Source organism: Microcebus murinus, chromosome 3 (genome assembly GCF_040939455.1).
Source record: "Microcebus murinus isolate Inina chromosome 3, M.murinus_Inina_mat1.0, whole genome shotgun sequence".
Taxonomy (NCBI): domain Eukaryota; kingdom Metazoa; phylum Chordata; class Mammalia; order Primates; family Cheirogaleidae; genus Microcebus; species Microcebus murinus.
The window spans coordinates 27,051,744-27,078,712 of NC_134106.1; the positions used below are offsets into that span (position 1 = coordinate 27,051,744).

General features: G+C 39.3%; 1 protein-coding gene across 4 annotated transcripts in view; it reads left to right on the forward strand.

Moving 5' to 3' along the window:
- RASGRP3 (RAS guanyl releasing protein 3) overlaps positions 1–26,969 on the forward strand; it is a 113,315-nt gene that overhangs the window by 59,065 nt on the left and 27,281 nt on the right. For all 4 annotated transcript variants that reach the window (XM_012788403.3, XM_076000663.1, XM_012788405.3 and 1 more), the window contains 9 exons: positions 10,098–10,228; positions 13,057–13,253; positions 14,237–14,339; positions 17,909–17,971; positions 18,879–19,010; positions 20,255–20,402; positions 21,893–22,066; positions 22,447–22,563; positions 24,640–24,915. In XM_012788403.3, coding sequence (XP_012643857.1) covers positions 13,184–13,253; positions 14,237–14,339; positions 17,909–17,971; positions 18,879–19,010; positions 20,255–20,402; positions 21,893–22,066; positions 22,447–22,563; positions 24,640–24,915 — 1,083 coding nt within the window. In that variant the 5' untranslated portion in view covers positions 10,098–10,228; positions 13,057–13,183. The remainder of the gene's footprint in view (positions 1–10,097; positions 10,229–13,056; positions 13,254–14,236; positions 14,340–17,908; positions 17,972–18,878; positions 19,011–20,254; positions 20,403–21,892; positions 22,067–22,446; positions 22,564–24,639; positions 24,916–26,969) is intronic.

The following is a 26,969-nucleotide window of genomic DNA, read 5'->3' on the forward strand; positions in this document are numbered from 1 at the left end:
AGAAATTAGGCATGGTGGTGCATGCCTATAGTCCCAGCTGCTCAGGAGGCTGAGGCGGGAGGATCACTTGAACCCAGGAGTTAGAGGCTATTGTGAGCCATGGCGGTGCCAGTGCATTCCAGCGTGGGTGATAGAGCAAGGCCCTGTCTCCCCCCAAAAAGAAAAATGAGTGAAGAGGACATATTCTTATACCATTAGAATCTACCCTTTTAAATTGTGCGGTTCAATTATTTTTAGTATTAACAAGGTTCTTCAACAATTGCCACCAAAATCTAGAACATTTTTATCACTCTGAAAAGAAACCCTGAACCCACCACAGTTACCCTTCATTCTTGCCTTCTCCTAGCACCTAAGCACCCACTAGTCTACTTTCTGTCTCTATGCATTTGCTTATTCTGGATATTTCCTATAAATGGAATCCTGCAATATATGGGCTTCTGTGTGTGGCTCCTTTCACTTAGCATAATGTTTTCAAGGTTCATCCCTATTGTACCATGGATCAGTACTTTCTTTCTTTTTTATGGTTGAATAAGCTTTCATGGTATGCAGATACCTCATTTTGCTTCTCCATTTGTCAGTTAATGGACATTGGGTTGTTTCCACTTTTGGGCAATCATAACTAATACTGCTGCGAACATTTGCGTACCAGTTTTTGTGTGGACATATGTTCTCAGTTCTCTTGGGTGTATATGTAGGAGTAAATTTTCTAGTTAATATGATAACTCTATGTTTACACTTTTAAGGAACTGCTAAACTGTTTTCCAAAGCGATTGTACCATTTTACATTCCCACCAGCAATATATAGATGAGGGTGAGATATGAAAAGTTACCCAAAAGTTAAGTGAAACTTGCCCAAAGTCACACACTAGTAGGTGGCAGAGCTAGGACGCAATCGCAAGTCTGCCCAAACTGGACTTCCTTTCCTCTATGGTGCACATGCAGCTGGCCTCTGTTAGGATTCGAGTCGTCAACATAGCGCTGGTAGTTGAAGCCACGTTTGTGGATGAGTTTACTGTGGAGTGTTTGTAAGGTGCCAGGAAAGGGCAGACACAGAACCTAGAACCCTCCGCAGTTCAGAGGCCAGCAGTAGGAGAGAGTCTTCAGACAAGGCTGAGAAGGTATGACCAGAGGCATAGGGGAAAACCCATGGGAGAGAAGTTGCCAGGAAAACCATCCAAGGGGAGAATTTTAGGGAGAGTGTGGGCAAGACGTATAACCATTGCTGCTGAGCCTTAGCTAGGAAAAGGACGAAGAGAGCTTATTGGATGTGGTGGCTTCTGCCAGAGTAGTTTGGGTGAAGAATGGGGGAAGGGAGGAGGGGGAATTGGGCAAAGTTTGGTTTTGATGTTATGAAGAAGGGATGGAGTAGAGTCAGCAAATTCTACTTGGGTGTGAAGGATGGGAGAGAGAGGAGACGTGGCCAATAGAGGGGTGGTGGATTTTGTTTGTTTGTTTGTGCTTGGTTTTGGCCAACATCATGTTGACTCATGTAGAGGAAAGACCAGGAGAGTTCACAGCTAGAGGACGGAGAGGCCGTAAGTGATAGGATACAAAGTCTAGGCAGCTGCACTAAGGTGCTGTTGAGGAGCCCGCTGAGAAGCCTTCCTCATAGGAAGAGAAGAGAAAGGCACAGTGCTGTGCAGAGGGGTACAGATACCTCCCTCCAGCAGGTCAAGGGAAATAGGTTCACCCTGGGCTCCCCTTCACTTGTCTCAATCTGCTCACACTTTAGTAAAGTTGCAATTCATTCCTCCTTTTATAACCAATAAGCTTATTCCCATTCCTCTGTCTCCTCCAACTCTTTTTTTGTTTTTTCTTTTTTGCATCATAGCTCACAGCAACCTCAAACTCCTAGGCTTAAGCGATCCTCCTGTCTCAGTCTCCCAAGTACCTGGGACTACAGTTGTGTGCCAGCATGCCTGGCTAATTTTTCTATTTTTAGTAGAGATGAGGTCTTGCTTTTGCTCAGGATCATCTTGAACTCCTGATCTCAAGCGATCTTCCCGCCTTGGCCTACCAGAGTGCTAGGATTACAGGCATGAGCCACCACGCCTGGCCTCCTCTAACTCTTTAACAATTTACTTTAGGAAAAGCTGTCTTCTTTTCCCTCTATCTCTCTCCTTCTCTGTTTCTCTAGATCCACTAATGACTTAAAAGTACCCATCAGATTCCTGTCACTAGGAGCTGCACAATTTTGGAAGGCTAATTTGGCATGCTAATGAACCAGTACTACCAACCTCTGAAATTCCTGAGAATTCCCAAAGTTGTTTTTGGCATTTTGACATCTGTCTACTGGCCTCCTTGTTTCTCATATGTAAATCTGCTATTTATCCATTTATAATGTTGTTCTGATGGGGGAAATATATTCTGAATTCCAAATAACCACTTTACAAATTTAGTTGAGAGCATTTCACAATGTTAGGGACTTCCTTTTTTTTTTCCTCGTGATTTATCTTCTTAAAACATTTTTCAAATGATTTTGTTTTTGTTGTTCTGAGAGTTAAATGGGACCTAAGTTACTACAGAAATATTCTAGTCATTTTGTAGGTATGTCCTGTGATTTATTTTCAAGAGTAAGGTGAAATTAGTTAATGTCTTAGGTGGGAGGAAGAGAGAGACCCCTGCCTCTTGAGATTTGTTTTCCTTTTAGAGAAAGGAAGAAACGTTTGCTGTAGTGGAAACATCTGAAATAAGAGAATGATAAAGTCATTAAGTGGAGCCTTCCAATTATGGGTTTCAAGCTGTGTAAATTTATTTGAGAGCACAGAAATAATTTTAAGCACACATTTTTTTTTTTTTGGTTCCTATACTTTACTTTTAATTGGTTCCAATAAAAAGTCTAGCTCCAAATCCCTGATTCAGAAGTAATTTCAAACTGAGACTTTACCATCCTATAAAAGAGTACAATAAACACACTGGTTTCTGAATAGAGGCAGAACATTTTCACTTGGATAATAACGTAGTAGAGTTTCTCTTAGAAAAGAGAAATTCATATTACATCTTCAAATGAGTCTTTATCTAGGTATATACAAAGATAGTATCAAAATGGTGTAAGAAATTTATCTTTTAAAGCTTTTCACTGTCAAGAGTGAAATTGGATAATAAAAGTAATAGTAATCATAAAGCAGCATTATATAGCCCCTCTGCTTTTTGGAAAGTTTTGTGCCTTTTTAAAAATTCAAAGACAGTTTAGAAGTCAATGGATCCCTACCTGACCCCAATCATTTTACTCTGTCATCAGCTCTTATACTAAATATTGTTGTCTGTGATTTCTTTTAATGTGATGATAAATTTTTGATAGGCTGCTCATATCTATGTCTGATTCTGGAATTATGCTCAGGTATTTCCAACCACCTCACTCTCTGATACCATTGGACTTCACCTGTGTTTTCTGTTTTAGTTTTGTGACCCATAAAACTTAATATCTGTGGTTGTCTTCTTTTTCAGGAAGTCTTTCTAAATCACTTTAGGTAGAATTTGGTCCCATTTATGTGCTTTCATAACGCCCCGGGCATCTGTCTCTGTCACTGGACTTAATAGCCTCTTTGGTTTATAATAACTGGTTTATAATCTGTCTCCTGCACAGGGTTATAGGCCCTTGAGAACAGGTGCTTCACATCTCTAGCCCATAGCATTGTGCTTAATGTTTAATAAAGGATAAATGTTTGTGTTTTTGCTCAACCAAACAAATGCCTTTCTCTGAGAACATGGAGATACATTTGAAAGCAGTTTTTCATTATGTTAGTGCTTCTTGTTGCATTCCTGTATAACAACTTAGAACTGAGGTTTTTTTTTTAAATTATTTCCCCTTGTTTTCAGTGACAGGCAGCTTCCACCCCAGCATGGAGTGATGGTGGGTTAGAGGGATTTTATACTCCGTGCTATGCCTTCTATGTGCCTTCACATTCCCTTGCTTTTTAGAGGCTTTCTGTGTAATGCCTTCATTCCCTTGGAGCCTCCTTTGTGTAGATTGTACCCTCAGAGACTGTCATCTGGAACCAGTGGGAGGATCCCTAAGAATTTTACTTACGTAGTTATTAAAAGAGTGTCCTTGTTCATAGCGGGTACATAAGGCAGAACACGTCTGCACTAGTGCCAAGTACCAGACAGAAGTCAATAACCAGCTATCGCAAGACCTGGTTGCATTTTTTGGTAACAATTAAGTAACCAGATTTAGCTGCATTTTATTTATTGCTGGCTTTCTGGGGAGGGGCCTGGCCTCCCAGAGTTCATTGGGTAAAAAGCTCAGCCTTAGTGACTGGCTTGAAGAGCACTCACAAAGCCCCTCCTCCCTCTCCTCTTCATCCACCTCTTCCATCACCACCACCATCATCATCATCACCATTATCATCATCAAATTCACTCTGAAATGAATGGAACATTCATAGGAATAAAGGAATGTGATTTTATTTTAGGAGATTTGAGACCAAGTGCTTCCATAAGATTCTTATGAATACAATGTTGGCATATTCAGGAGAAGTAAACATTTATCTTAAAAAAAAAAAAAAAAAAACCAAAAAACTATTTTCCCCAAAGTTTAAAATGTCAACTTCTAAGGTAAAAATTTTCTAGTCCTGGGTATTATTTGGGGATATTATTTTATTCACAATTTGAACACTGGAGTTACCAGTGTAGGTCATAACCCTTCAATGTAATTGAATGTGTCTATCTGGAAACCAATTGACTGCAGGTGTCTAGAATGTGTAAATATCACAACATGTGTCTGTTGCTTCCCTTCCGTGTTCATCTCCAGAAAAATGCTAGGAAAATCCTCTCTAGGCTGGACTTTGGAATCTCATGGTATTTATTACCAGATTTTCTTCAAGACTCTCATTTCTCATTCAACTTATATTAGGTAGTTGTAAATTAGTTTGGTTGCTTATATTAAATACCAGTAACCAAGAAAACAATAAATAAAATGCAGCTAAACCTTGTTACTTGTTACCGAAAAATGCATGAGGGCTTGTGAGATGAGCTCTGAGCTGGCTGTTGACTTCTGTTTGGTACTTGGTACCAGTGATTCCCTGAATTGCCAAACACTCTGTGATAATGAAGCTTATTCATTTTCAGACAATCCGGCTAATGATACAATGCTTAGGAATGAAACATGGTGAATAGTAAACTTTTGTTGTAGACAATGCCTGAATATTGATCTAATAGGCAAGCCTTAACAACAGCTAAAACTTGTGTGGGTAGTAGAAAAAAATATAAAATTTTGAAATTAGACTTGGCTTTGCAACTTAACTAGTAACATAACATTGGACAAATAATTTAACCTCTCTAGGCCTTAATTTACTCATTAGTGAAATAGGAATAATAATACTTAGCTTTCAGAGTGTTATAGGTAATTTCCCCAACATATACCTATCACATTGCATTACCACCAACAAGTGGTATTTGTAGATGCTATTATTACTTCATTTTTTAAAATCTGGGACGATGTTGATTATTAATGCCCCATTAATTTAGTGGAAGGTCTTTGCAGGGTAAAACAAATAATAAAAATTTTAAAACCCAGGAAAATCCCATTATCACATTAAATAAACCCATCCAATGCAAGAATGAAAAAAAACGACTTTCAGTGTTAGGAAATACCATATTATCCATGGCTACACCCTACTGTCATTGTTAAATAACCTTTAGAGATACTATTTCACTATCCTTACATGGAGGAGGTGGTATTTTACTCCTTGTGTCATCAGTTATGGCCCATTTACAATGATTTAACTTTGCTGTAAGCACGGGGTCCTTTTCCTGTTTTCATACTATCCCAGTAGGTTTGTGGTAGAAACAACCTGGACAGTGAGGACTGTGAGACTCTGGTGGAGCACACTGGGAAGTGCAACTGACTCCAGAAAATCAAGTAGAAAGAGAAATTCAAAGAACTGAGGGGTAAAGTTCAAGGAAATGAGAATGAAAATTAAAATAAATTTTAAAAAATGCAGAAATAACCAAAGAATATCAAATACATAGACTAAACTGGGAAAAAATGGTAATGATACCTTGTGATTTATGACCTGTTAAAGGTAACAGATAACGAGGCATTGGAGAGGATGGGTGGTGGGGCAGAGGTGCAGAAAGCCTGGTCAGGAAGGTGGGGCTCATGTGGAAGGTGGCCCAGGCTGTAGTAGCCAGAATAAAATATCCTGCATCAAGTCAAAGGGTGAGAGATGAATTATTTTCTTATTATTTCATTTCCAATAGTGTCTTAATGTCCTCTTCACTGTATAGAGCAAAGCAGGGTGAAATGCAAACTGGGATCTATGCCCTAGTAAGGATACCACCTAGCAACTGCCAGCCTTGCTTTAGTTCTGAGCTCACACTTATGGAAAGTATGTCTAGACCATGTCAGCATAAACCTAGAATTGCTTCTTCAGTACAGAAGAGACTTGCCATGTATGTTGTTACAGAAGAGTTATCTGAAATAATTTCAGAAACATGACACAAGTGGTGGTACAATAATAGCTGCAGGAAAAAGGAACACTGAGCTTCCTCTTAAAATCCAAAAGAAGAGAGACATCAGCCTTCTTCTTGTGATAGAAATAATCCCAATAATTCTGGGTTCTCTCTTCTGTTCTTCACAATGTCTTTTGTAAATTTTCTCCTCTTGATAAATCTCAGATCTGTAACCATTGTACCTTCCAGCAGATGACCTTGTCTCCTTTTTAGAGTAAAGAGAAGTCATATACAGGAACTTCTCTGACTTCTTGCCACAAAAATGATACATTTACCTATACATACACCCAGTTTTTTTCCTTTCCTGCTATTGCATTGACAGAGGTGGCCTTCTACTTTGTCCAAAATCAATTGTTCCACCAGTACCTGGGTCCATCACTCTTGTCCTTGCAGTGACCATGTTATGTGGATTAACTTCTCACTCTCCTGTCCTGTCCCTTCAATTTCCTTTTCTGCTAGTTCTATTATTTTCTTTTTTTTCTTTTGTACCCTCTTGAGTTGTGTGACGAATTCTGCTAGTTCTTAGCACTTAAACATGCCGAGGTCTCAACTCAGAAATCTGTAACGGGCATCTAGAATTTAACTCAAACTTTCTCCTTGAAGGCCTCCGACATTGCTAACTCAACATAGGCAAAAGTGAATTAATAATTTGCCCCTCCCAAACTTGCTTCTCTTCCCGCAACCTTCAATTTCTCAATCTCAGGGGAATGGCACCATAACCCAACCAAATATGTAGCTAGAAATCTGGGAATTATCCTTGATCCTGGTCATTCCCCATAACCAATGATCAGCAAGTCTTATTGGATCTATTTTCAAAATAAATTCTGGGCCGGGCGCGGTGGCTCACGCCTGTAATCCTAGCACTCTGGGAGGCCGAGGCGGGCGGATTGCTCAAGGTTGGGAGTTCGAAACCATCCTGAGCGAGACCCCGTCTCTACTAAAAATAGAAAGAAATTAATTGACCAACTAAAAATATATATACAAAAAATTAGCCGGGCATGGTGGCGCATGCCTGTAGTCCCAGCTACTTGGGAGGCTGAGGCAGGAGGATCGCTTGAGCCCAGGAGTTTGAGGTTGCTGTGAGCTAGGCTGACGCTATGGCACTCACTCTAGCCTGGGCAACAAAAGTGAGACTCTGTCTCAAAAATAAATAAATAAATAAATAAATTCTGTAACCAGCCACTTCCCTCCATCTCCATTGCCACATGCTGGTTTAGACCACCATCATCTCTGCCTGGGGGGTTATAATCGACTACTAACTGGCTTCCCATTTTTACTGTAGGTCTTTACTCCCGTTCCTCTCCATTCTGTAGCTGGAAGAATCTTTAAAAAATCCAGTTAATGATCATGCCACTCTCCTATCCTCACCTTTAAAACAATGGTTTCCCATTGTCCTTCAGATAAAGTCCATACTCCTTAATATAGCTCACAATACCATTCATGAGCTACTTCTACTGACTTTTTATTCTCATCTCTTTCCACATTCTCTAATCATTCCAAATGTTTTTCAATTTCTCTTAATTGCTATCATCTTTGCCTAGCTGTTAATAAAACTCCTCTGGTTCCTAGACTGAATTAGCACCCCTCCTCACCTGCTCTGTGCTTCATAGGATATTTTATTGTAATGATTTCTTTAATCCTTTGCTAGAGTATAACAGCAAGAATTATGTCTGTCTTGCTTACCCATTTATCCTTCCCTCCCCCAGCCCAGCCCTTCCCACCAGCCATTGTAGTGTTTTGCTTTGTGTCTGGTGTCTAGTGGATCCTCAGTAAGTATTTGTCAAATAAATTAATTATCTTTCAGAGTTTTATTATCATTTCTCTTACTGAACTCAATAATCATGATTCTCCTGTGGAGTATCAGATAATGTAATCACAGCACTTTTGGAAAAAAAAAATCTCGTGTCTGTGGCAAGAAAGGGAAATTAAGCTTGCGAGTTGCCAGAACAATGAATGCTGTGACACCTTTGCCATTAATCTTTGTGATTTAAAGGTTTGTAATAATTACCACTTGTTTTCACAAAGGATTTAGACATTTAGAGAAATTTCTTTGTCTCCATATGAAGGTCATATGAATGTAAAGACAAATATTTGGTCACTTATGCATAAAGATAATATCTGCCATTAGCAAAGAAGTGTCCTCAAGGGTTTTTGTTTGTTTTTCCTTGGAATAGAGATAGACAAGACAATCTTTGGAAGTTCTGTGCCAACATCATTTCAAAACTATTTGTTGAGTACTTACTAGATATAATATTTCACCTTATAAATCCTGCAATCTTAGAGCCAGGAGAAACCTTCACTGTCATTTTGGCATACTTCCTAGACACCGTCTGGGAATTTAGTCTACAACATCCCTGACAGTCATTACCTAACTCTGGCTCGAGAACTTTCCCCTGGAATGGGAGTCCATGGTTGGTGAGGCCATCTGGTCCGCTTCTAGATGCTCTAGTGTCACAATATTTTTCCTTCCATTTCCTTTTCCCTTCTCTAAATGAACATCTCTCGTCCTGTCATTTCTACAAATTGGTCCTTTACTTCAGTCCTCAACTTAAAAGGCTTTAACTATTTGAGAGGTAGTGCAGGAAAAGGGAGACCCCTTCCATGAGCACCCAGTGTTTTACAGGCCCCTGGTGGGTACACTTTATGTGATCTCACTAACTCCTTAAGCAATCAAGTAAAGTAAGCACCATTAATGGCATTTTACTCCAAGGTAAATAAAACATTCCCCATTTGGTTTTCTAATGTTGAAACCCAATTTTTAAATTGCAAGTTTCTGAGTCAAGATCCTGGGGTGCTAATGCATATACATTATATCTGTTAATGAATAATTGCATGGAATTAACTCCCTTTTACTATTTCTAAAATTGGGAGTACAGTTCTTATTGTCCTAGGTAACCTCAGAAGGATTTTTTTTTTTTGAAGACAGAAGCTTTATTGGTCATGTTAATGAGTCGTTTTGCTAAGTGAACATATCATGGCCTTTGAAATCATACCCAACAGAACTCTATTGCCCTTTGAAATAAGAAATTGTCACTTAGAAGTAATTCAAACTAGGGGAGAAATTGGCTTATTGTGTCCTTTTCAGACTTGTGAGAAAATGTCCATGATGAAGAGCAATAATTTTCATCACAGCCCAAAGAGCTATCAACACTACTCGAAGTCCCAAAGCACTGGGACATTGGGAGACTAAACAACCTGGACTAAAATAACATGGACATTCATGTTGAGACAATCAGGAGTGATTTAGGGTCAGAGTTTGGTTATCCCCACAACAGTCTTAAGAGTTTACTAACATTTCAAAGTCAGTGTTTAGAAATTCTTAATGAGTAATCCACTGATATATTTGGGCTAAAATAGTATTTTATAGTAAATGTATAAAAGTTATTTCTGCCATATTTGTCAATTTGTGGGGGTTTCTGTAGGCTAAGTTTTAAAAACTCTACTTTAAAAGAAATTTTGTTACCAAAAAACTATTTTGAATATTTTCCCTTTTTAATTGATTGTGCGAGTGAAGTTTAGACAAAATCTCAAATACTACCTATAACTCCAGGTTTTTGGAAATGCTTTATCACAGTATAGATTCTTTTTAGGTTTCCTTTATTTAATTCTGTTTGGGGGATTTCTTTCTGTTCTTTTACCAGGTTCTCCAAAGTACTTATAATCTGAGTGAAATAACCAATTCTAGAGACTGCTTCCTCAATACATTTCCCAATGACGGTAACTGCCCTTAAAACTTTTTGGATTTGGAAATCAATCTGTGTGAAAGCAGCAAGTAAGTATTTCTTCAAACTATTGCAGATTATGTAAGAAATTTTCTTTAAAAATGAATGTACCTAGAGAAACTAAAAGAAACATGCTATGATGTTAACAAGAGTTATCTTTGGATGGTGAGATTATAGGTAACATTTTCCTTTCCTTTTTCCTCACTGCCCTATTTTAAATAAAGAATGTTTGTTGCTTTTACAACAAAGAAACCTTATTTTTGAAAAGGCAGTTGTAGACACAATAATGTCCACATGTATGAAATGAGATCTCAGGTACATGTGCAGGCGACAGAATGCTAAGCAGAGATGCAGACACATCTACTGATTGCAGAAACAGACTGTAACTGGATAGCCTGGCCCACCTGGCTTAGCAAGTGCCAGCTTCTTTGCAGATCACAAATATAATTCTGAACATGGTGACAGGTCTTTGGTACCAGGTTATCTCTAACCCCTTGCGAGCAGGTCAACAACCATCCCCAAACATCTCAGCTGCATAATTTTAGTTTTGAATTGAGAAACCAGTTCAGTCAATGTCAGCTAGTTGGTTCTAAGTAATATGTCTACTTTTTAATGAGTAACAGGATAAAAAATGTCTATATACACAGGGAGGTGATTAAACTTGTTAATTGTTCAATCTTGACTGTTAAAGGTATTGATAGAACTTACATTAAGGAAATTAGGGAAGTGCTTGTCCCAGAATGTCCTGGAAGAGGTACCAGGTTCTTATTATAAATATACACAGATCCTATTATGTCTAGAAAGCTGGCCGGAATTTTTGTCCCAGTGATATTTACTTAAAGCTGATTTAAATTAGTAAAACAAACTGAAGAATAACCTCTTAAAAATTTACGGTAACACACTCACATAAATATACTCATATTCAAGACAAACCTTTGACAATTTTTATTTTATTCATTTCTTCATCCATCAATCTACTCATTCATTAATTTAACAAAGACTTTTTGAGTATCTTCTATGTGTGAAGCAAAACCTTAGTCGTTGAGAAGCATACCAGGGAACAAACACAAAAATCTCTGCAATCATGGAGCTTATGTTTATGGCACTAGGGAGATTTAAAAAAAAACAGCATGCAAAATATATAGTATGTCAGATGGTGATTAAGTGTTTTGGAAAAAAATAAATCCAGGAAGGGAGGTAGGGCATGCCAAGTGAGAGGTGGTGTTGTTATTTAAACAGTGTGGTCAGGAAAGGCCTTACTGATAAGGTAACCTCGTTAAGAGACATAAAAGTGTTGGTTTCAGAGGACTCTAATAATCCCCTTTCTAAAGTCGTTTGAACAGTACAAGTGGGAGATCACTGATCCAGTGTTGCTGTTGTTTTTATTGCACACTTGAAATAACCCTTCCTTCTATGCTCTGAGAGTGGTATCTTCAGCACAAGAATATAATTCTTTCATAGAATGAATAAACAGTAAACATGTTTTCTCCAGAGTGATATGCCTGGTGAACAGACTCACTCAAGCGTCACTTTTCAGTGGTCTCACTGAACTAATACAACCATACATATAGATATTAGGTATTCTTCCTATTCATTCATGTGTTTGCTTTCTGAAGTTGACAATGAGCCCAGTGAAGATAGGGAAGGGACAATGATTTGTTGTTCATATTGGTAGCTTCAATGCCTAAGCTAGGGTCTGGCATAGGTCAGGTGCTCAATGATTGACAGTTGAATAAATAAAGTGTGTGAGTAAAATAAACATTGACTTCAAACAACTTACAAGATAGACCCTTATTGGCTACATTTGCCTACTGAATTGTCCAAAGTGGATGGATATCTTACATCATGACAGTCTCCCTATTTCTCCAAGTCCTACATGGGCCCAGCACCAAGGACCTGTTCTGTAAAATAAAGTGATGGTGTCTCCCCAACAGAAATACTTTTAGTATAAGCAACTATAAGAGGTTATTTCTACTCCCATTTTCCCCATGACAGTGTTGTGAAATGGGACAGCTATCATCCCCACATTGTCCTTCCACCTCTGTGACAGATAATCTGGTTTATACCCTCTTTCTGAGATGGTGTAGTGGGTGATATTCTTCACACTAGATTAGGGGACAAAATTATGACAGTTTGTGATATCCTCACTTGGGGGAAGGAGAACCCAGAAGGTTTCTTTTATAATGGAGTCCTGATTCTAGGCCTTAATAAGTATGTGGCATTGCTCAATCTCTGTGAATCCCATGTCCTCATCTGTAAACTGGGAATAATAATTTCTACTTCACAGCATTGTTGTGCAGGTCGAGTTGGATAGTATACATACATAAAGCATTTGCTATGGTGCCTAGTGCATGATGTGAGTGTTCAGTAAATTATTATTAATATTCTTACCACTGTTAATAATAATGTTACTGTATGAGAAATTAGGCCAATGGAATTTTCTTTACACTTTTAAATATTTTTAAATGTTGTTGAACATTTATATAATCACTGAGGATAATGTTTATAAATATATATTTGTATTTTAAAATTTGTCTCCCTATATATACTTACATTGATATGAAACCAAGTAACGTTTATAATATTCTTGAATGTCTTACCACTGAAGAATATGAAGAAGGTGTAAAATATTGTATCAAAAAAATTCCAGCTGTGAAATGGGACGGTATTTAACAGGGGACATCTCTGTGGTCTCCAAACAGCATCCATGCTCAGGGACAGCTCAGCAGGCATTTTGCCTTTGTGGCGGGTATTTTGATCTCAGTCACTTTGATACTTTTCTTTTAGAAAGATACAGGTCTGTGGAAGTCATTATCTTTTCAGGTAGGAAAGCTATGCTTTAGTGGAATCTAATAACCTTCTCTTCTTGTCTATTTAGAATTTTCTTGAAGTACAACTAAGACCAGAGGTCACCACCAGTCTTCACCGGTGGACTTGCATGATTATGGAGATGGTCTATCTGATGTTGAAAATGTCTCTGGTTTTTTGACAACGGCTGAAGAACCATGGGGTCAAGTGGCCTTGGGAAAGCTGCAACATTGGATGAACTGCTGAGCACATGCATTGAGATGTTTGGTAGGAGCCTTTTCCCCTTCCGTCCCTTTTGTACATCTCCATACCCTGACTTCCCCCCACTCAGAAATTCAGTCTCTATACCTTGGCATTTAAAGCCTCTTGGATTAACCCCAGTCTGCCTGTCCAGTTTCACTATCCTTTACGTTTCCTTTTCTTCACTGAGCACAGCTCACGCCCCCAACTATCCACTTAATGTTTCTGAAACATTCCTGCACGTTCCTACCTCCATACCTTTATTGAATTCCTGTCATTGAAATTCTGCTTCAGGGCTCATATCAGATGTTGTGTCAGATATTGATGATGCCCTTCCTAATCTCTCCCATCAGGAATGCTGGTTGCCTCTTGCACCCTCTCACTGCCCATTGTAACTTTCTATGTCACATAGTATGTGCTCCTCTGAGTATTTCTTTGTTGACTCAGACAAGCGTGAGTAGAATAATTTACTGCATTCAATATTTGTACACATCTTCTTTCTCCTACCAGATCGTAGACTTTGCAGCCATATACTTTTCCTGTTGTTACTTTTGGATCCACCTCAGCATTTTAGATTATTTCTTGCACAAGTAGAGTCACACTGGGGTTGTTTGTTGAATTGGTTACTATAAGAATCAGAGTTACACCAGAGCAGGGTTGCCAGATAAAATACAGGGGGAATGGTTAAATTTGAATTTCAGGTTAACAACATCGTTAGTGTAAATATGTACTAAATAATGCCTGGGACATACTTATATTAAAAAAGTAATGGTTGTCTACATTAAATGCTAATTTAACTGGGTATCTTGTATTTTTATTTGCTAAATCTGTCAATTGTAAACCAGAGGAAAGGTGAGAACCACCTACCTTAACTCAACTTCTGCAAGGAAATACTATAGGAAATTGAATCTATGAGAAAAAATTTTGACACTGTTATTTCTCTAGTGATATTAGAGAAAGTAAAGAGTAGCACTGTTTTCTCCTCATCCTTTTTTTATTTTTTAAAACAGATGACAATGGAGAGCTGAATAATAGTTATTTGCCAAGAATAGTTCTACTGATGCACCGATGGTATTTATCTTCCACTGAATTGGCAGAAAAACTTCTTTGCATATATCTTTTCAACTACTGTGTAATTTTTACAATCATAAATCAACTTCTATATTTAGATAGAGTGTCTATCCAAAGCCAGTAAATTAAGATGAATAAACAGTCTTCAGTCAGTTATCCAGCTGTTTTGTGAATATATATAGATGTCTAGACGAAACATCTGGGGGATGGACCAAATAGTTGACTATCCATCTGCATGTTTTGGCTGTACTTGGAAATAATCGCTATGATGTAAAATGAAACAGGAACTGTAGGCTGAATGTTTCTAACTTGTCTTAACCATGTCTGCTGTTAGTACAATGAATGAATATTTAACAATGATTCCAGATCTAATTTATTTCTTCTAGGATGACAAAATGGTGGCAGAGAGGACACAGCTTAATCATATGGAAATGCTAACCAAAATAATATGCTCTGGCTCAGGCACAAACACCAACTTAGTTTTCACATCTTCCCTTGCTGGCAAGACACAATGAACATTCTAGCAGGCTTATTGTAATTTGTTGGTTGATACTAATTTTAAATTTTTTTCTGACATTACAAAACCCAACCAAACAAAACCCACAGAGTAGGAAACCCCATTCTATAATGAGGGCTGTTAGCAGTCTACCACTTTTGTATATCATGTGGTCTTGAAAAATGGTTGAAAGCCAAATGACAAAAAATTCAGTCTCCCATTTGTAAGGAGGCTTTATTCTCTGACATATAATGTTTATTATACAATCTCTAATGTTGTTTCTTGCAGTCTCTGCCCTCTTCAAGCCCAGGGGGCCCTGGAGATGAGTGAGAACCCCTACAGGGCAGGGGGACCCTTAGAGGGAAAGGGTCCATCAGATGTTATTATAGCCTGCCAAGGCCACCTGGGCCAAGTGGGGCTTCCACCTGTTCAGTTCAAGCTTCCTCCACTTCCCACTTCTTCCCTAACCTCAGAGCAGAAGGGGATCTTAAAGAGGGTAAAGGGTTATTCACACTGAACCGAGGCCCCTGGAAGTGAGCAAGCTCCTAGCTCCCAGTGGTCCAAGGGTCAAGTGGGTCCCACTGTGGAAGGGAAGAGCATAGCGAAGGACAGAGGCATTGACTCAGTCTGGCCCCACCCTCTCCACGATCCAGACATTGTCCAAAGCATGTGCCCACGACAGTGTTTTCACCCTTACTATGGCCATTAATGTAGGAAATGACAAATAATAAAAGGATATTTAAGCATGTGAAGTTTTAATATGGGAAAGTACAGATTATATAAAAGTCGAAGATGCCTGTGAATCAACATTTCTTTCAATTTTCCTCCCTTTGGATTCCTTGCTTACTCTATTTCTACAATGCCTGACATACAGCAAGGGCTCAATAAATATTTGTTTAAAAGAGTATGAATAAATAGACTTAAAAATAAATAACACAACTTGTGTATTAATATACCTGAAAGTGGCATTTTCAAATATTAAAAAAGAAATTAGAGGCCAGACATGATGGCTCACACCTGCAATCCTAGCCCTTTGGTAGGCCAAGATGAGAGGATCACTTGAGGTCATGAGTTTGAGGTCAGCCTGAGCAGCAAGACCCCATCTGTAAAAAAACTTTTTTTCTTGTTTAAATCAGCCAGGCATGGTGGCATATGCCTGTAGTCCTAGCTACACAGTAGGCTGAGGTGGGAGAATTGCTGCAGTCCACAAGGTCAAGGCTGCAATGCACTTGTGATTGCATCACTGCGCTCCAGCTTGGGTGACAGAACAGGAGGGAAAGAAGGAAGGAAGGAAGGAGGGGGAGAGGAAGGAAGGAAGGAAAGAAAGAAGGAAGGAAGGAGAAATTAGAGTCCAGCCTGGGTGACAGAACAAGACTTTGAGGAAGGAAGGAAGGAAGGAAGGAAGGAAGGAAGGAAGGAAGGAAGGAAGGAAGGAAGGAAGGAAGGAAGGGAGGGAGGGAGGGAGGGAGGGAGGGAGGGAGGGAGGGAGGGAGGGAGGGAGGGAGGGAGGGAGGGAGGGAAGGAGGGAAGAGAAATTAGAATACTTACATGGTCATGCATCACTTAACGATGGGAGTATGTTGTGAGAAATGCATCATTAGGTGGTTTCATCATTGTGGGAACATCATAGAGTGTACTTACTCAAACCTAGATGGCATAGGCTACTATACACCTAGGCTATATGGTATAGCCTATTACTCCTAGGCTACATACCTGTATAGCATGTGACTATAGGTAATTATAATGTAATGGCCTGTATGTGTGTATCTAAACATAGAAATATACAATAGACAATGTGAAGGATAAGAAAATGGTATACATGCATAAACACAATGGATAGAGCTTGCAGGACAGGAAGTTGCTCTGGGTGGGTCAGCGAGTGAGTGGTGAGTGAATGTGAAGGCCTAGGACATTACCTTTGTACACCATGGTAGACTTTATAAACACTGTACACTTAGGCTACACTAAATTTATAAAAAGATATTTTTCTTTCTTCAATAATTAACCTTTTTACTTTATAAACTTTTTAAGTTTTTAAACTTTTTGACTCTTATAATGGCACTTATCTTAAAACACAAACACATTGCACAACTATACAAAAATATTTTCTTTCTTTATATCCTTATTCTATAAGCTTTATTCTATTTTAAAAATCTTTTATTTCATTTTTTATTTTTAAACTTTTTTGCTAAAAACGAAGACACAAACACACACATTAGCCTAGGCCTACACAGGGTCAGGATCATCAATGTCATCAATGTCTACCTCCGCATCTTGTCCCACTGGAAGGTCTCCAGGGGCAATGACACGCGTGGAGCTGTCATCTCCTATAACAACAATGTCTTCTGGAATACCTCCTGAAGGACCAGCCTGAGGCTGTTTTACAGCTAACTTTTTTTTTCAAAAAACATGAGTACTCTAAAATAACAACAAAAAGTCATAGTATAGTAAATACACAAACCAGTAACATAGCTGCTTGTTATTATTATCAAATATTATATAGTGTTCATAATTATATGTGCACGAGTTTTATATGACTCACAGAGCAGTAGGTTTGTTTGCACCAGCATGAAACATGTGAGTAATGCGTTGGGCCACGACGTTATGGCTACAACATCACTAGGCATTAGGAACTTTTTTTAGTTCCATTAAAATCATGTGTGACCACTGTCACGCCCTTTGTTGACTAAAATGTTGTTATGTGGTGCATCATTATATAAGGTATTGATCCTAAACAAAAAGGCTTTTTTTTTTTGGCTAAAATAGTTCTGCTATGTACTATTAATTTTAATTATGTGTAGTTGGCAGTCTAATTGTAATTATAGTTGGCTGTCATTGGTTGGTAAGTGCTCAGGAAGGTAAAACTAATTTTATAAGTGGCTTTTCCTCCAGACCAAAAAATACATCTCAGAGCTATAATAAATCAAGTTTAGATTATTCACTGTTGAAGTCATCAGAGCCTACTTCTCTAGTGTCTAGCCTACTTCTGAGTGTCCCTATAACCCAAATGTCCCCAGCATGGCCCTCTTAGAAGGAATTCATAGAAATTGGTGAAATAGCTGCATTTGTGTGCAAAGGAAACATGGTGCAAGGACTTTTTCTTTAACTGGAGTACGTATAGAAACGCCAGTGGAGAAAGCTGCGATGAGTTTCGATTAAAGATCTGCTACTTCATGAGGTAAACATGCTTTAATTTAATTTCTTGTGGTTTCTGGTTCTAGAATTGTTGACAGTGTTCCTTTTTCCCCAAGCAGCAGACCTAGTTTCACAATAGAAGCTACTCAGATACCCTTTATACCGACTTTGTTAAAACCGGCCCTCTTCTGCTGGGGCGTGGGGTGGGCATGTACTTTATCTTTTGGGCTAGAGATCAAGTTGTGGTAAATGTGATTAGGGAATGGAACTAGCTCTTAGAGAGGGTGAATTCATTTTCTTCTACTCCCTCACCACACATATTCCCACCACTTTGCTGTGAATTAAGGGAAAGATTTCCTCTCCACTGTGGTTCTAGGGAGAATCAGAAAGAGAGGCTAGGCCAGGCACGGTGGCTCACGCCTGTAATCCTAGCACTCTGGGAGGCCGAGGCGGGAGGATCGCTCTAGGTCAGGAGTTCGAGACCAGCCTAAACAAGAGTGGCCCTGTCTCTACTAAAAATAGAAAGTAATTAGCTAGACAACTAAAAATATATAGAAAAAATTAGCTGGGCATGGTGGCGCATGCCTGTAGTCCCAGCTACTCAGGAGGCTGAGGCAGAAGGATTGCTTGAGCCCAGGAGTTTGAGGTTGCTGTGAGCTAGGCTGATGCCATGGCACTCTATCCTGGGCACTCTAGCCCAGGCAACAGAGCGAGACTCTGTTTCAAAAAAAAAAAAAAGAAGAAAAGAAAAGAGAGGCTAGGATGAGAGTGGTTTTTGATTGAAGGAGGGAAGAGAGAGATTCAGTACAAAAGAAGGGAGATAGGAGATGGCTAATTTGAATTGTGGTCCTGGATTTGGTGTTATATGTAGTCTATAAAATGGTACGATAGTTTGCATAGAGGTCCAACTTGAAATCTTACAGCTGTCAAAAAGATTTGATGCCTTTCAGGTACTGGATTCTGAAGTTTCCTGCGGAGTTTAATTTGGACCTTGGTTTGATTCGTATGACTGAGGAATTCCAAGAAGTAGCTAGTCAACTAGGATACGAAAAACACATCGGTCTCATCGACATATCCAGCATGTAAGAGTGGTGCAAGCATCTTTCAAACTTGATGAGTCCCCTGCTTTGGGGAGGGAGTAGAGATGACCCTACTTGTCCTGAATCCATACCATTCCAGAATTCATTAAGGATGGCTTCTGTGAGGAAAGGCTTGCTGCAATGAGTACAGCCGTAATGGACACAATTCATCTCTCCAAGCTGCAGCTTCTGTCTTTGTAAAATTGGGATAGTACCTTTCTCATGGGATTATCATGAACATCTAATAAGTGCATAAGATAGTGTGTGAAAGCATTTGGAACGCAATATATGTTCAGCACTTAGTTATTGAATCTGAATCTAGCTAATGTCTCCAGTGGCTTTGCTACACAGACTGGGCTGCGGATCAGTAGCATTGGCCTCGCCTGGGAGCTCACTAGGAATGCAAACTCTTGGGCCCCACCCTAAATTTGTTGAATTGGAATCTGCACTTTTAAGATTCCCACGTGATTCATATGCTCACTCAAATTTGAGAAGCCCAGAAGCCCTGTACTATGGTTGTTGCCCATAGCCCATGGTGCTATGGTTGTTGACCATAGTTGTACCATGAACTGGTTGGTTTGGTTATTAGGAACTCAGTGCAACTGGGCTAGTTTCATATCAACTAGCTAACTTTGTACAGAGGAAACTATTTGATGATCCTAAGTATTGTTATCCCTCTTGGTCTTGTGTTAGGCATTCATATCCTATTCTATTTTCTTAGAGTTCTTCTTCAAGAGTGATCAACAGTGAATGATCCAAGAATTATCAGGGATGTTTGTTAAAAAATACATGTTATTCAGGTTGATTTGTAGTAAACTAGAATCTCTTACAGTGAGGTCCATGCCTCTATCTTAACAAAGAGCTTTTCAGAAAATTCAGGTTATACTGAAGTGTGAGAACCACAGCTTCTGGTGGTTTCCATGTGCCTTAAACCACCATCTATACCCTGATAAACTCCCAAATTTATATACCTAGCACTGACCTCTCCCTTCTGACCCAGACCTTGCTGGTTGCAAGAAGACCAAGTAAGAGATTCTGGATGAGTCGGTGCAAAACCCACTCTGTCTGGAAAAACAAAGTTTATGTTCTGTTCGCAACTGGTCATTGGTTTTTCTCTTCAAATATGAAAGGGCATGTATTTTGCACAAGCCCCTGGAAACAAGCCAACAGTTACAGAGTCAGTAGGTTAATAACTTCCATTGAGTGAAATGGGCTTTCAGCACATTGACCAGACTCTTCTTTTACAGTCCTTCCTACGACTGGATGAGAAGAGTCACACAGAGGAAAAAAGTATCCAAGAAGGGAAAAGCCTGTCTGCTGTTTGACCATCTGGAGCCTGTTGAATTGGCTGAGCACCTCACTTTTCTGGAGCATAAATCTTTTAGAAGGATCTCAGTAAGAAACTTGACATTTATTCTTCCAAGGATAACAAGCACCATGCCAACTTTCCCAAGACCCGCATTTTCATACTCTGAAGTGTTGGCAGCCTCTATCACTGTGCTCCATTGGAAAAGTGCCCTTAATTCACAGGAACAATCCCTTTTAACCAAAGATAAATATGATTCTGTCTTTATTTTATGGCTCTGGAGCTATATTTCTGTCGCTATTTTCAATGTCTCCTTTCATAGGATGAAAGCATGATTTTCCTAAACACTCAGTGGAGATTTAACCATTCAAGGTTGATTTAACTCCATTGACTTCTGTCAAGTGAACATGTTTTGCTAGGCCCTTCATTTTGGGGGAAAATATTTATTTAGGTTGGGATTTGTATAAATGCCTAATTATGGGTGTAGGTTGAAAATAGAAATTGTAGACTTTAAGGAGAATCTCAACATCATGTTGTTTTTTTAACCAGAGGTAGAGATCCTGAATTACACTTTTCTTTCCTACTCATCTTGATAGCCTTTTTCCTTCTTTGCGTCCTTTTTCTTTCTCCAGACTGTGGCTTCTTCTTAGCTGCTTACTTGCTATCCCCTTGTTATGATAATATTTCTACACTGATTCACAGTCAGCATTTTGCTTTGCTTTATCTCACCAAGCTCTGGGGAAGTCAGTTTTCCTCCTCCTTCTCCCAGGTGCCAGGGAATGAATTACATTATTGCTTGCAAAGAAGACCATCTTGGTTGGAAGCTTGAGTTTCCAAAAGACATTAATTCTTTCACTATGTGATCCTACTTGGAGAGGAAATTCATGAGCCCCCGCAGGCAGGCCATGGGAGGGAATCCCCTGCACTGTTTAGATGATAGAAGGCGCTTATGTGTTTGATGACATCCATGCTAACTTTCTGTAAATGTGTCTATGTTCTAATAAGCTGACTTATTTCAACTGACATTTTTTCTTATCCTTTTTTCCCTTGAAACAACTTTACAAAATAGTTCTAATTTGAAATGTTTATGTTATGTTTAGATTCATTTCCTCTTTTTTATTGTGTGCCATTATATCTTTAACCTGCCTGATCCTTGTAGTCATTGGCTGTGAGTTAAAAATGGAGATTCTTAGGTTCTTCTTCTTGAGATACTGCTCTTTCAGATCTTGAATTCTTGGGAATCAGCATTTTAGCAAATGTCCCAGGTGGATCTTAGGTACCAGTATATTTGGAACTCACTGAAATATGACTTTGAGTGTTACCCCTTCCTCCCCCAGCAATACTGTGACGTGTAATAGTGTATGTTTATGGCGGGGAGGAATGGGGTTTGAAACACAACAAAATAATATTTTAAAGGGACACATATATTCAAACTTGTAGGATATTATTATAAATGTAAAATGAAAGAAATTGTTATGCTGTTATGAAACAATATCTCACCTCTTCTATGCAATATTCTAATTTTTGATTTTGCAAAGGCTCCATTATAATTCAGAATCTCTGAATCTTCCTTTACTAGTTCACCGACTATCAAAGCTATGTCATCCATGGCTGCCTGGAGAATAACCCAACCTTGGAGAGATCTATTGCTCTATTTAATGGAATCTCTAAGTGGGTCCAGTTGATGGTCCTTAGCAAACCAACCCCCCAGCAAAGGGCAGAAGTCATCACGAAGTTTATCAATGTTGCAAAGGTATGTCTGGTCATCAGACTGTGGTTCTTAGATTCTAGATGTTCCTTAACTCTACTGAGATAAGTTACTGAGGAAATTTGGTATGCATAATATAAGGGCATCCAACAATTAAACTACTCACTGATGTCTAAATCATACTTCTCTCATGCAAGAAGATTGCTTTCAAAAAGCAATGCTTAGAAGTATTTAATGTAGCTCTTTTTCTGTGAAATAATTAATATGTTTTTCTGATGGATTCTATTTGTGCTTCATTTTAAATTGATGTTATTTTTTCATTGGTCCTTGTTATTATAATTATGCATGCATTCACCTGTAATTCAAGAAGTTCAGAATAATTCAGAAATCCTTACAAAGTACTGATGTTAACATTTTTATTGCAGAAGCTCCTTCAGCTCAAAAATTTTAACACTCTGATGGCGGTGGTGGGAGGCCTTAGTCATAGTTCCATTTCACGCCTCAAGGAGACCCACTCTCATCTTTCTTCAGAAGTTACAAAGGTATAGTGGATTTGGTCCTTATCATAAGTAAAATACTCATTTGTAAATTGCTTAGGTTTAGTATACCCCTAATAAATGTCACTCGGAGTGGGAAAGTTTTCCTCTTAAACCAGTGGCAGGTTACACCTGGGGGACAAAGTAGAAAGGGAAGAGCCAACCAGCTGACTCCACCTGGTAGAATAGGTTGCAGGTGGTAGATGTCCCAATAAGAATTCTTTAGCATACTGTTAACATATTGTAGTTATAAACATTCAACAAATGGTGCTTACTGTGTGATAGGCACTGTGTTACCCACAGAGGGAACAAGTGAATAAGACAGAAATAGTTCCTACCCTACCCTCCTGAAATAAAGTCATTGAATGCTTACTCTATTCATAACATTGTGTTTAGCACATTGGAAGAAACAAAGGCAGGGGAAGACATAGACTTTTTATAGAAATCGTTATATTTATAGATATCAGGATAAAATGTGTGTGTGTGTGTGTGTATATATATATATATATATATTAAAAACAATGATCATTTCCCAACCAAGATTTTCTGTCATATTTATTTCTGGACCACAATAATAATTGTTTTCCTTACTGAACAAAAAGCAGCATTTCATCTTTATGAAAAGATTCTCTTGTAAGACTATACTTTGCTGTTTTGATAAGGACACTTTTGGCTTGGGTTTATAAAGAAAAATGGAAAAAAATTCTAAATTGATTAAACGATAAGGAAATGTATTTGTCTAACATGACTGGAAGTCCAGAGTCAGAACAGATTTCTTGTGTGGTCAGGTCAGAGTTCTGGCTCAGTTGCTGTGCCTTCCTCTGAGTATCAGATATGTTTGTTTGTTTGTTTGTTTGTTTGTTTCATCAGACTGGCTTCACTCCTGATTGGGCTATCTGCAACAACAGGGAAATTATGTTCCCTTGTTCATGAAAGTTGAAGATAGGGAAGATTTCTCACTTCAACTGTACCCCCATAGAATTAAAGCCCTTTTTAGACATATTGAGCCATCTCAAGTCATGTGTCCACACCTGGACCAATAACAGTAGCCAGAAGAATACAATGTACTGATTGGCTTAATTTTGTTTTCCTGAACCAATCACAAACCAGAGGGATGGGATTACTCTGATGGTAAATCACAACCCATTCTTGGTCCTGGGAATGAAAACAGTTCTATCTGAGTCACGTGGGCTGCTTTGGAAGAGAGTAGACTAATAAAAATTGGGATCTATTAGGAGGGTCTGGTTGCTGTTAAGCAACCAATAATAACTTGTCCATATAAACCAGAAAGGAAGTAAGCCACAGAAGTAATGTTGTCTGACCTCAAACTCTGCACTCATTCCAAGTATAATGGGTCTCATTATGTAAGTGTTTTATTTTCTTTCAGCTTTGTACTAACTTTCAAATAAAAAGCAAAGACAAATTTCAAATGTTGTAAAGAATAAGAATCTGATAGAGGCTTATAGAAACTTGGAACGATCACTGCTTTGGTTTTTTTTAAAATTATATATTTGAACTTCTCTTTCTTATAGAAAAGTAAACTGAGGCCCACAAAACTATAGTGACTCACTCAAGGTCACCCTTGTAGTTAGTGAGTGCAGAGTCCAAAACCACAGCTATCTGACACCTCAGTGCAACTTTTCCTACCCCACAGTGTCCCAGACTAACCTCAGGTAATAACTGGAATGCAACTTTCTTGGAATAACTCAGAAATTTTAATATGCTACATGCTTGAATTTGTGCACTGTAGTATTTTCATGAGTTGCAAAATACTTAAATATGCATGATGCCCATTTAACATATTATATTAATAGTTGTAGGGATCCCAACATCCCTAGTAGGTAGGCAGAAGTGCAGGCAATTTCCATTTTATAGCAGAAGGGAACAGCCTGCCCAACTCACAGGCAGGCCTAGTACGTTTTTCTAGCTGTCTTTTTCCTGGTTAATATTTTTCTTCATCAACGTTGGTGCAATTGATACTTCTTTCAGTAGCTGAGGAATTTCTTAGCCACACATTGCAGGGCCTCAGGGTGGGCAGAAGGGAAGGCTGCTTGAAAATTCTACTTTTCCATCTGTTCCCAGAACTGGAATGAAATGACAGAGTTAGTCTCCTCCAACGGCAATTACTGCAATTACCGCAAGGCCTTTGCCGACTGCGATGGCTTCAAAATCCCCATTCTTGGAGTACACTTGAAAGACTTGATAGCAGTCCATGTCATTTTCCCAGACTGGACCGAGGAGAACAAAGTGAACATTGTGAAAATGCACCAGCTCTCGGTTACCCTGAGTGAACTGGTCTCCCTGCAGAATGCCTCTCACCACTTAGAACCCAACATGGATTTGATCAACCTGCTCACGGTGAGTTCCCAGGGGCCAAATTTGTGCTAAATATCTCTACTGTGCCTCGCTTTCCAGGGGACATACGAGGATGAGTGCTAGCAGTTCACTCTGGGGGAAAACTGACATCAGGGTCAGTAGATGAGAAGAAAGCTCAAAGGACAAGTGAAAGAAACCCCACACCCATAACCAGCAAATTTCGGGGCAAAGAAATTTCCTTTTGTTCAGAGGGGCCCAGTCTCTGGTCATACAGTTCCCCTTCTGACAGTTCTCAGAGAGGCTCCTCCAGACCCATCTTCAGCCCTCACTCTCCTTCATCACACTCATCACCTCCTTCTGTACGCCCTCAAATCACCTGCTTCCCTTTACCCTCACTGCACTGCTGTAGCTGAAGCCTGGAGTAGTGCAAGGCCCTCCTCTGTGGTCTCCCTGTCCCCACCACCAGCCTCCCCAAACCACCAGGATGTAGTTCCCAACCTGGCCTTCGAGGTCCTTCAGGTCTCCGGCCATCAGCCCAACCTCGTTTGTCATCACCCTCCGCACAGCACACCAGCCTTTGAGGAACGCTGGGCTTGGACTTTCCATCGTGGAATGCTGCCCTGCTTCCCGGCCTTGGCACTTTCTTGGAAAATCCCATCCCTTTCCATCCATGTGGCTAGTTCAAATTCAAAAGCCTCTATCTTTCTGGAGCATTCTCTCTCCCCTCCAGTGCAGTAATGCATCTGTCACATGTGCTGTGCTTGCACTTTGCATTTTCCTTCACTGTCGGAGGTATCACTTTGTGTTAGATTTTTTTTTCTATTTATCTACCTTGTACATCACATCCTTAACAACTCTCACAGTCCCTGGCACATCTTAAGAACTCAGTAGATGAATTGAATGCTGTATTTAGGACTGATGTGACTGAGATGAAAGAAATTCACCTACCACTCCTATGTTTTTGGCATTTGTGGTGTGTATGTTTAGCTGGTCTCCAGGTCTTAGAACTTTTAGATGTAGCAGGTGTGTAGAAGTGAACATTTTCCATTGGCTGCTTTTCTTTGTGGGAGGAAGAAGCATAACCGAATTTTCTCACCCTTGCTTAAGCAAGTAGAGTTGCAACTTCCCTGTTTGGGTATATACGCTGTAGCATCTGAAACTTGGCTGCGATACTGAATTGACTGTTATCCTTTTATGGCTGTAGAAAATGAAACCAGAACTCCTCTTAAGTTCTGAGAACCTAAATCCCCTAGGACCGATGCACTGGTACAGGAGTTTGCTTTCTAGACCTTCTTGAAGACTACTCCTAGAACTTGTAATTGTTTACCCAAGAATAGACCCCTAAGTGTAGGCAATGATGCTAGCTAGCTGCACCCTTGGAATAGAGCAGAAGTAGCCAACACACAAAAACATGCATCTCTTAGCGTGTTTGTTGTGACAAATAGTACACACACAGACATTCTCTACTGGGGGGAAAAACTCAACTCACAATAATCCAAGCACCTGCATTTATTAATCTGTTGCCATGCAAATTGGTTCCCCGATCAGACAGCAGAACCCACAGGCACAGGTGATGTCTGCAGACCAGTCTCAGTGTGGAGCCTGAGCCTGGGTGTCTAGTGTCCGTGTCCAGGCCGTCCATGAAGTTGAGCATCCTCTCTCAGAGCAGGTGCCCACACACGGGCAATTTCCCCTCCAGATAAAAGATAATAATGGAGTAGGGAAATTAACTTGAGTTATAAGTGCAGCAAGCAACATGACAAATGGATATTTACAGAAATATTGAAAAACTTTCAGTAAAATTGTAGGGGTATAAATGTAAAATTTGAACTCTGGAAATAAAAACTAAGAAAAAAATTCCCTTTTGCTGGGAGGTAAAAAAAAAAAAAAAAGAAAAAGGATACCAGAACACCTCTTTCTCTTCTCTTCCCCTTCCCTCTTTCTCTCTCTCTCTGTCTCATTGAAGGGGAATTTAGAAGCCACCGTGCCCGGTATTTGGTAACCGCAGTGTTGTCTAGCATAGTTAGTGGCAAAATCTGAGATGGGAGATCTTGCTTTTTTTTTTCCCTGCCTTCGCAGTCGTTTAACTTTGTCTC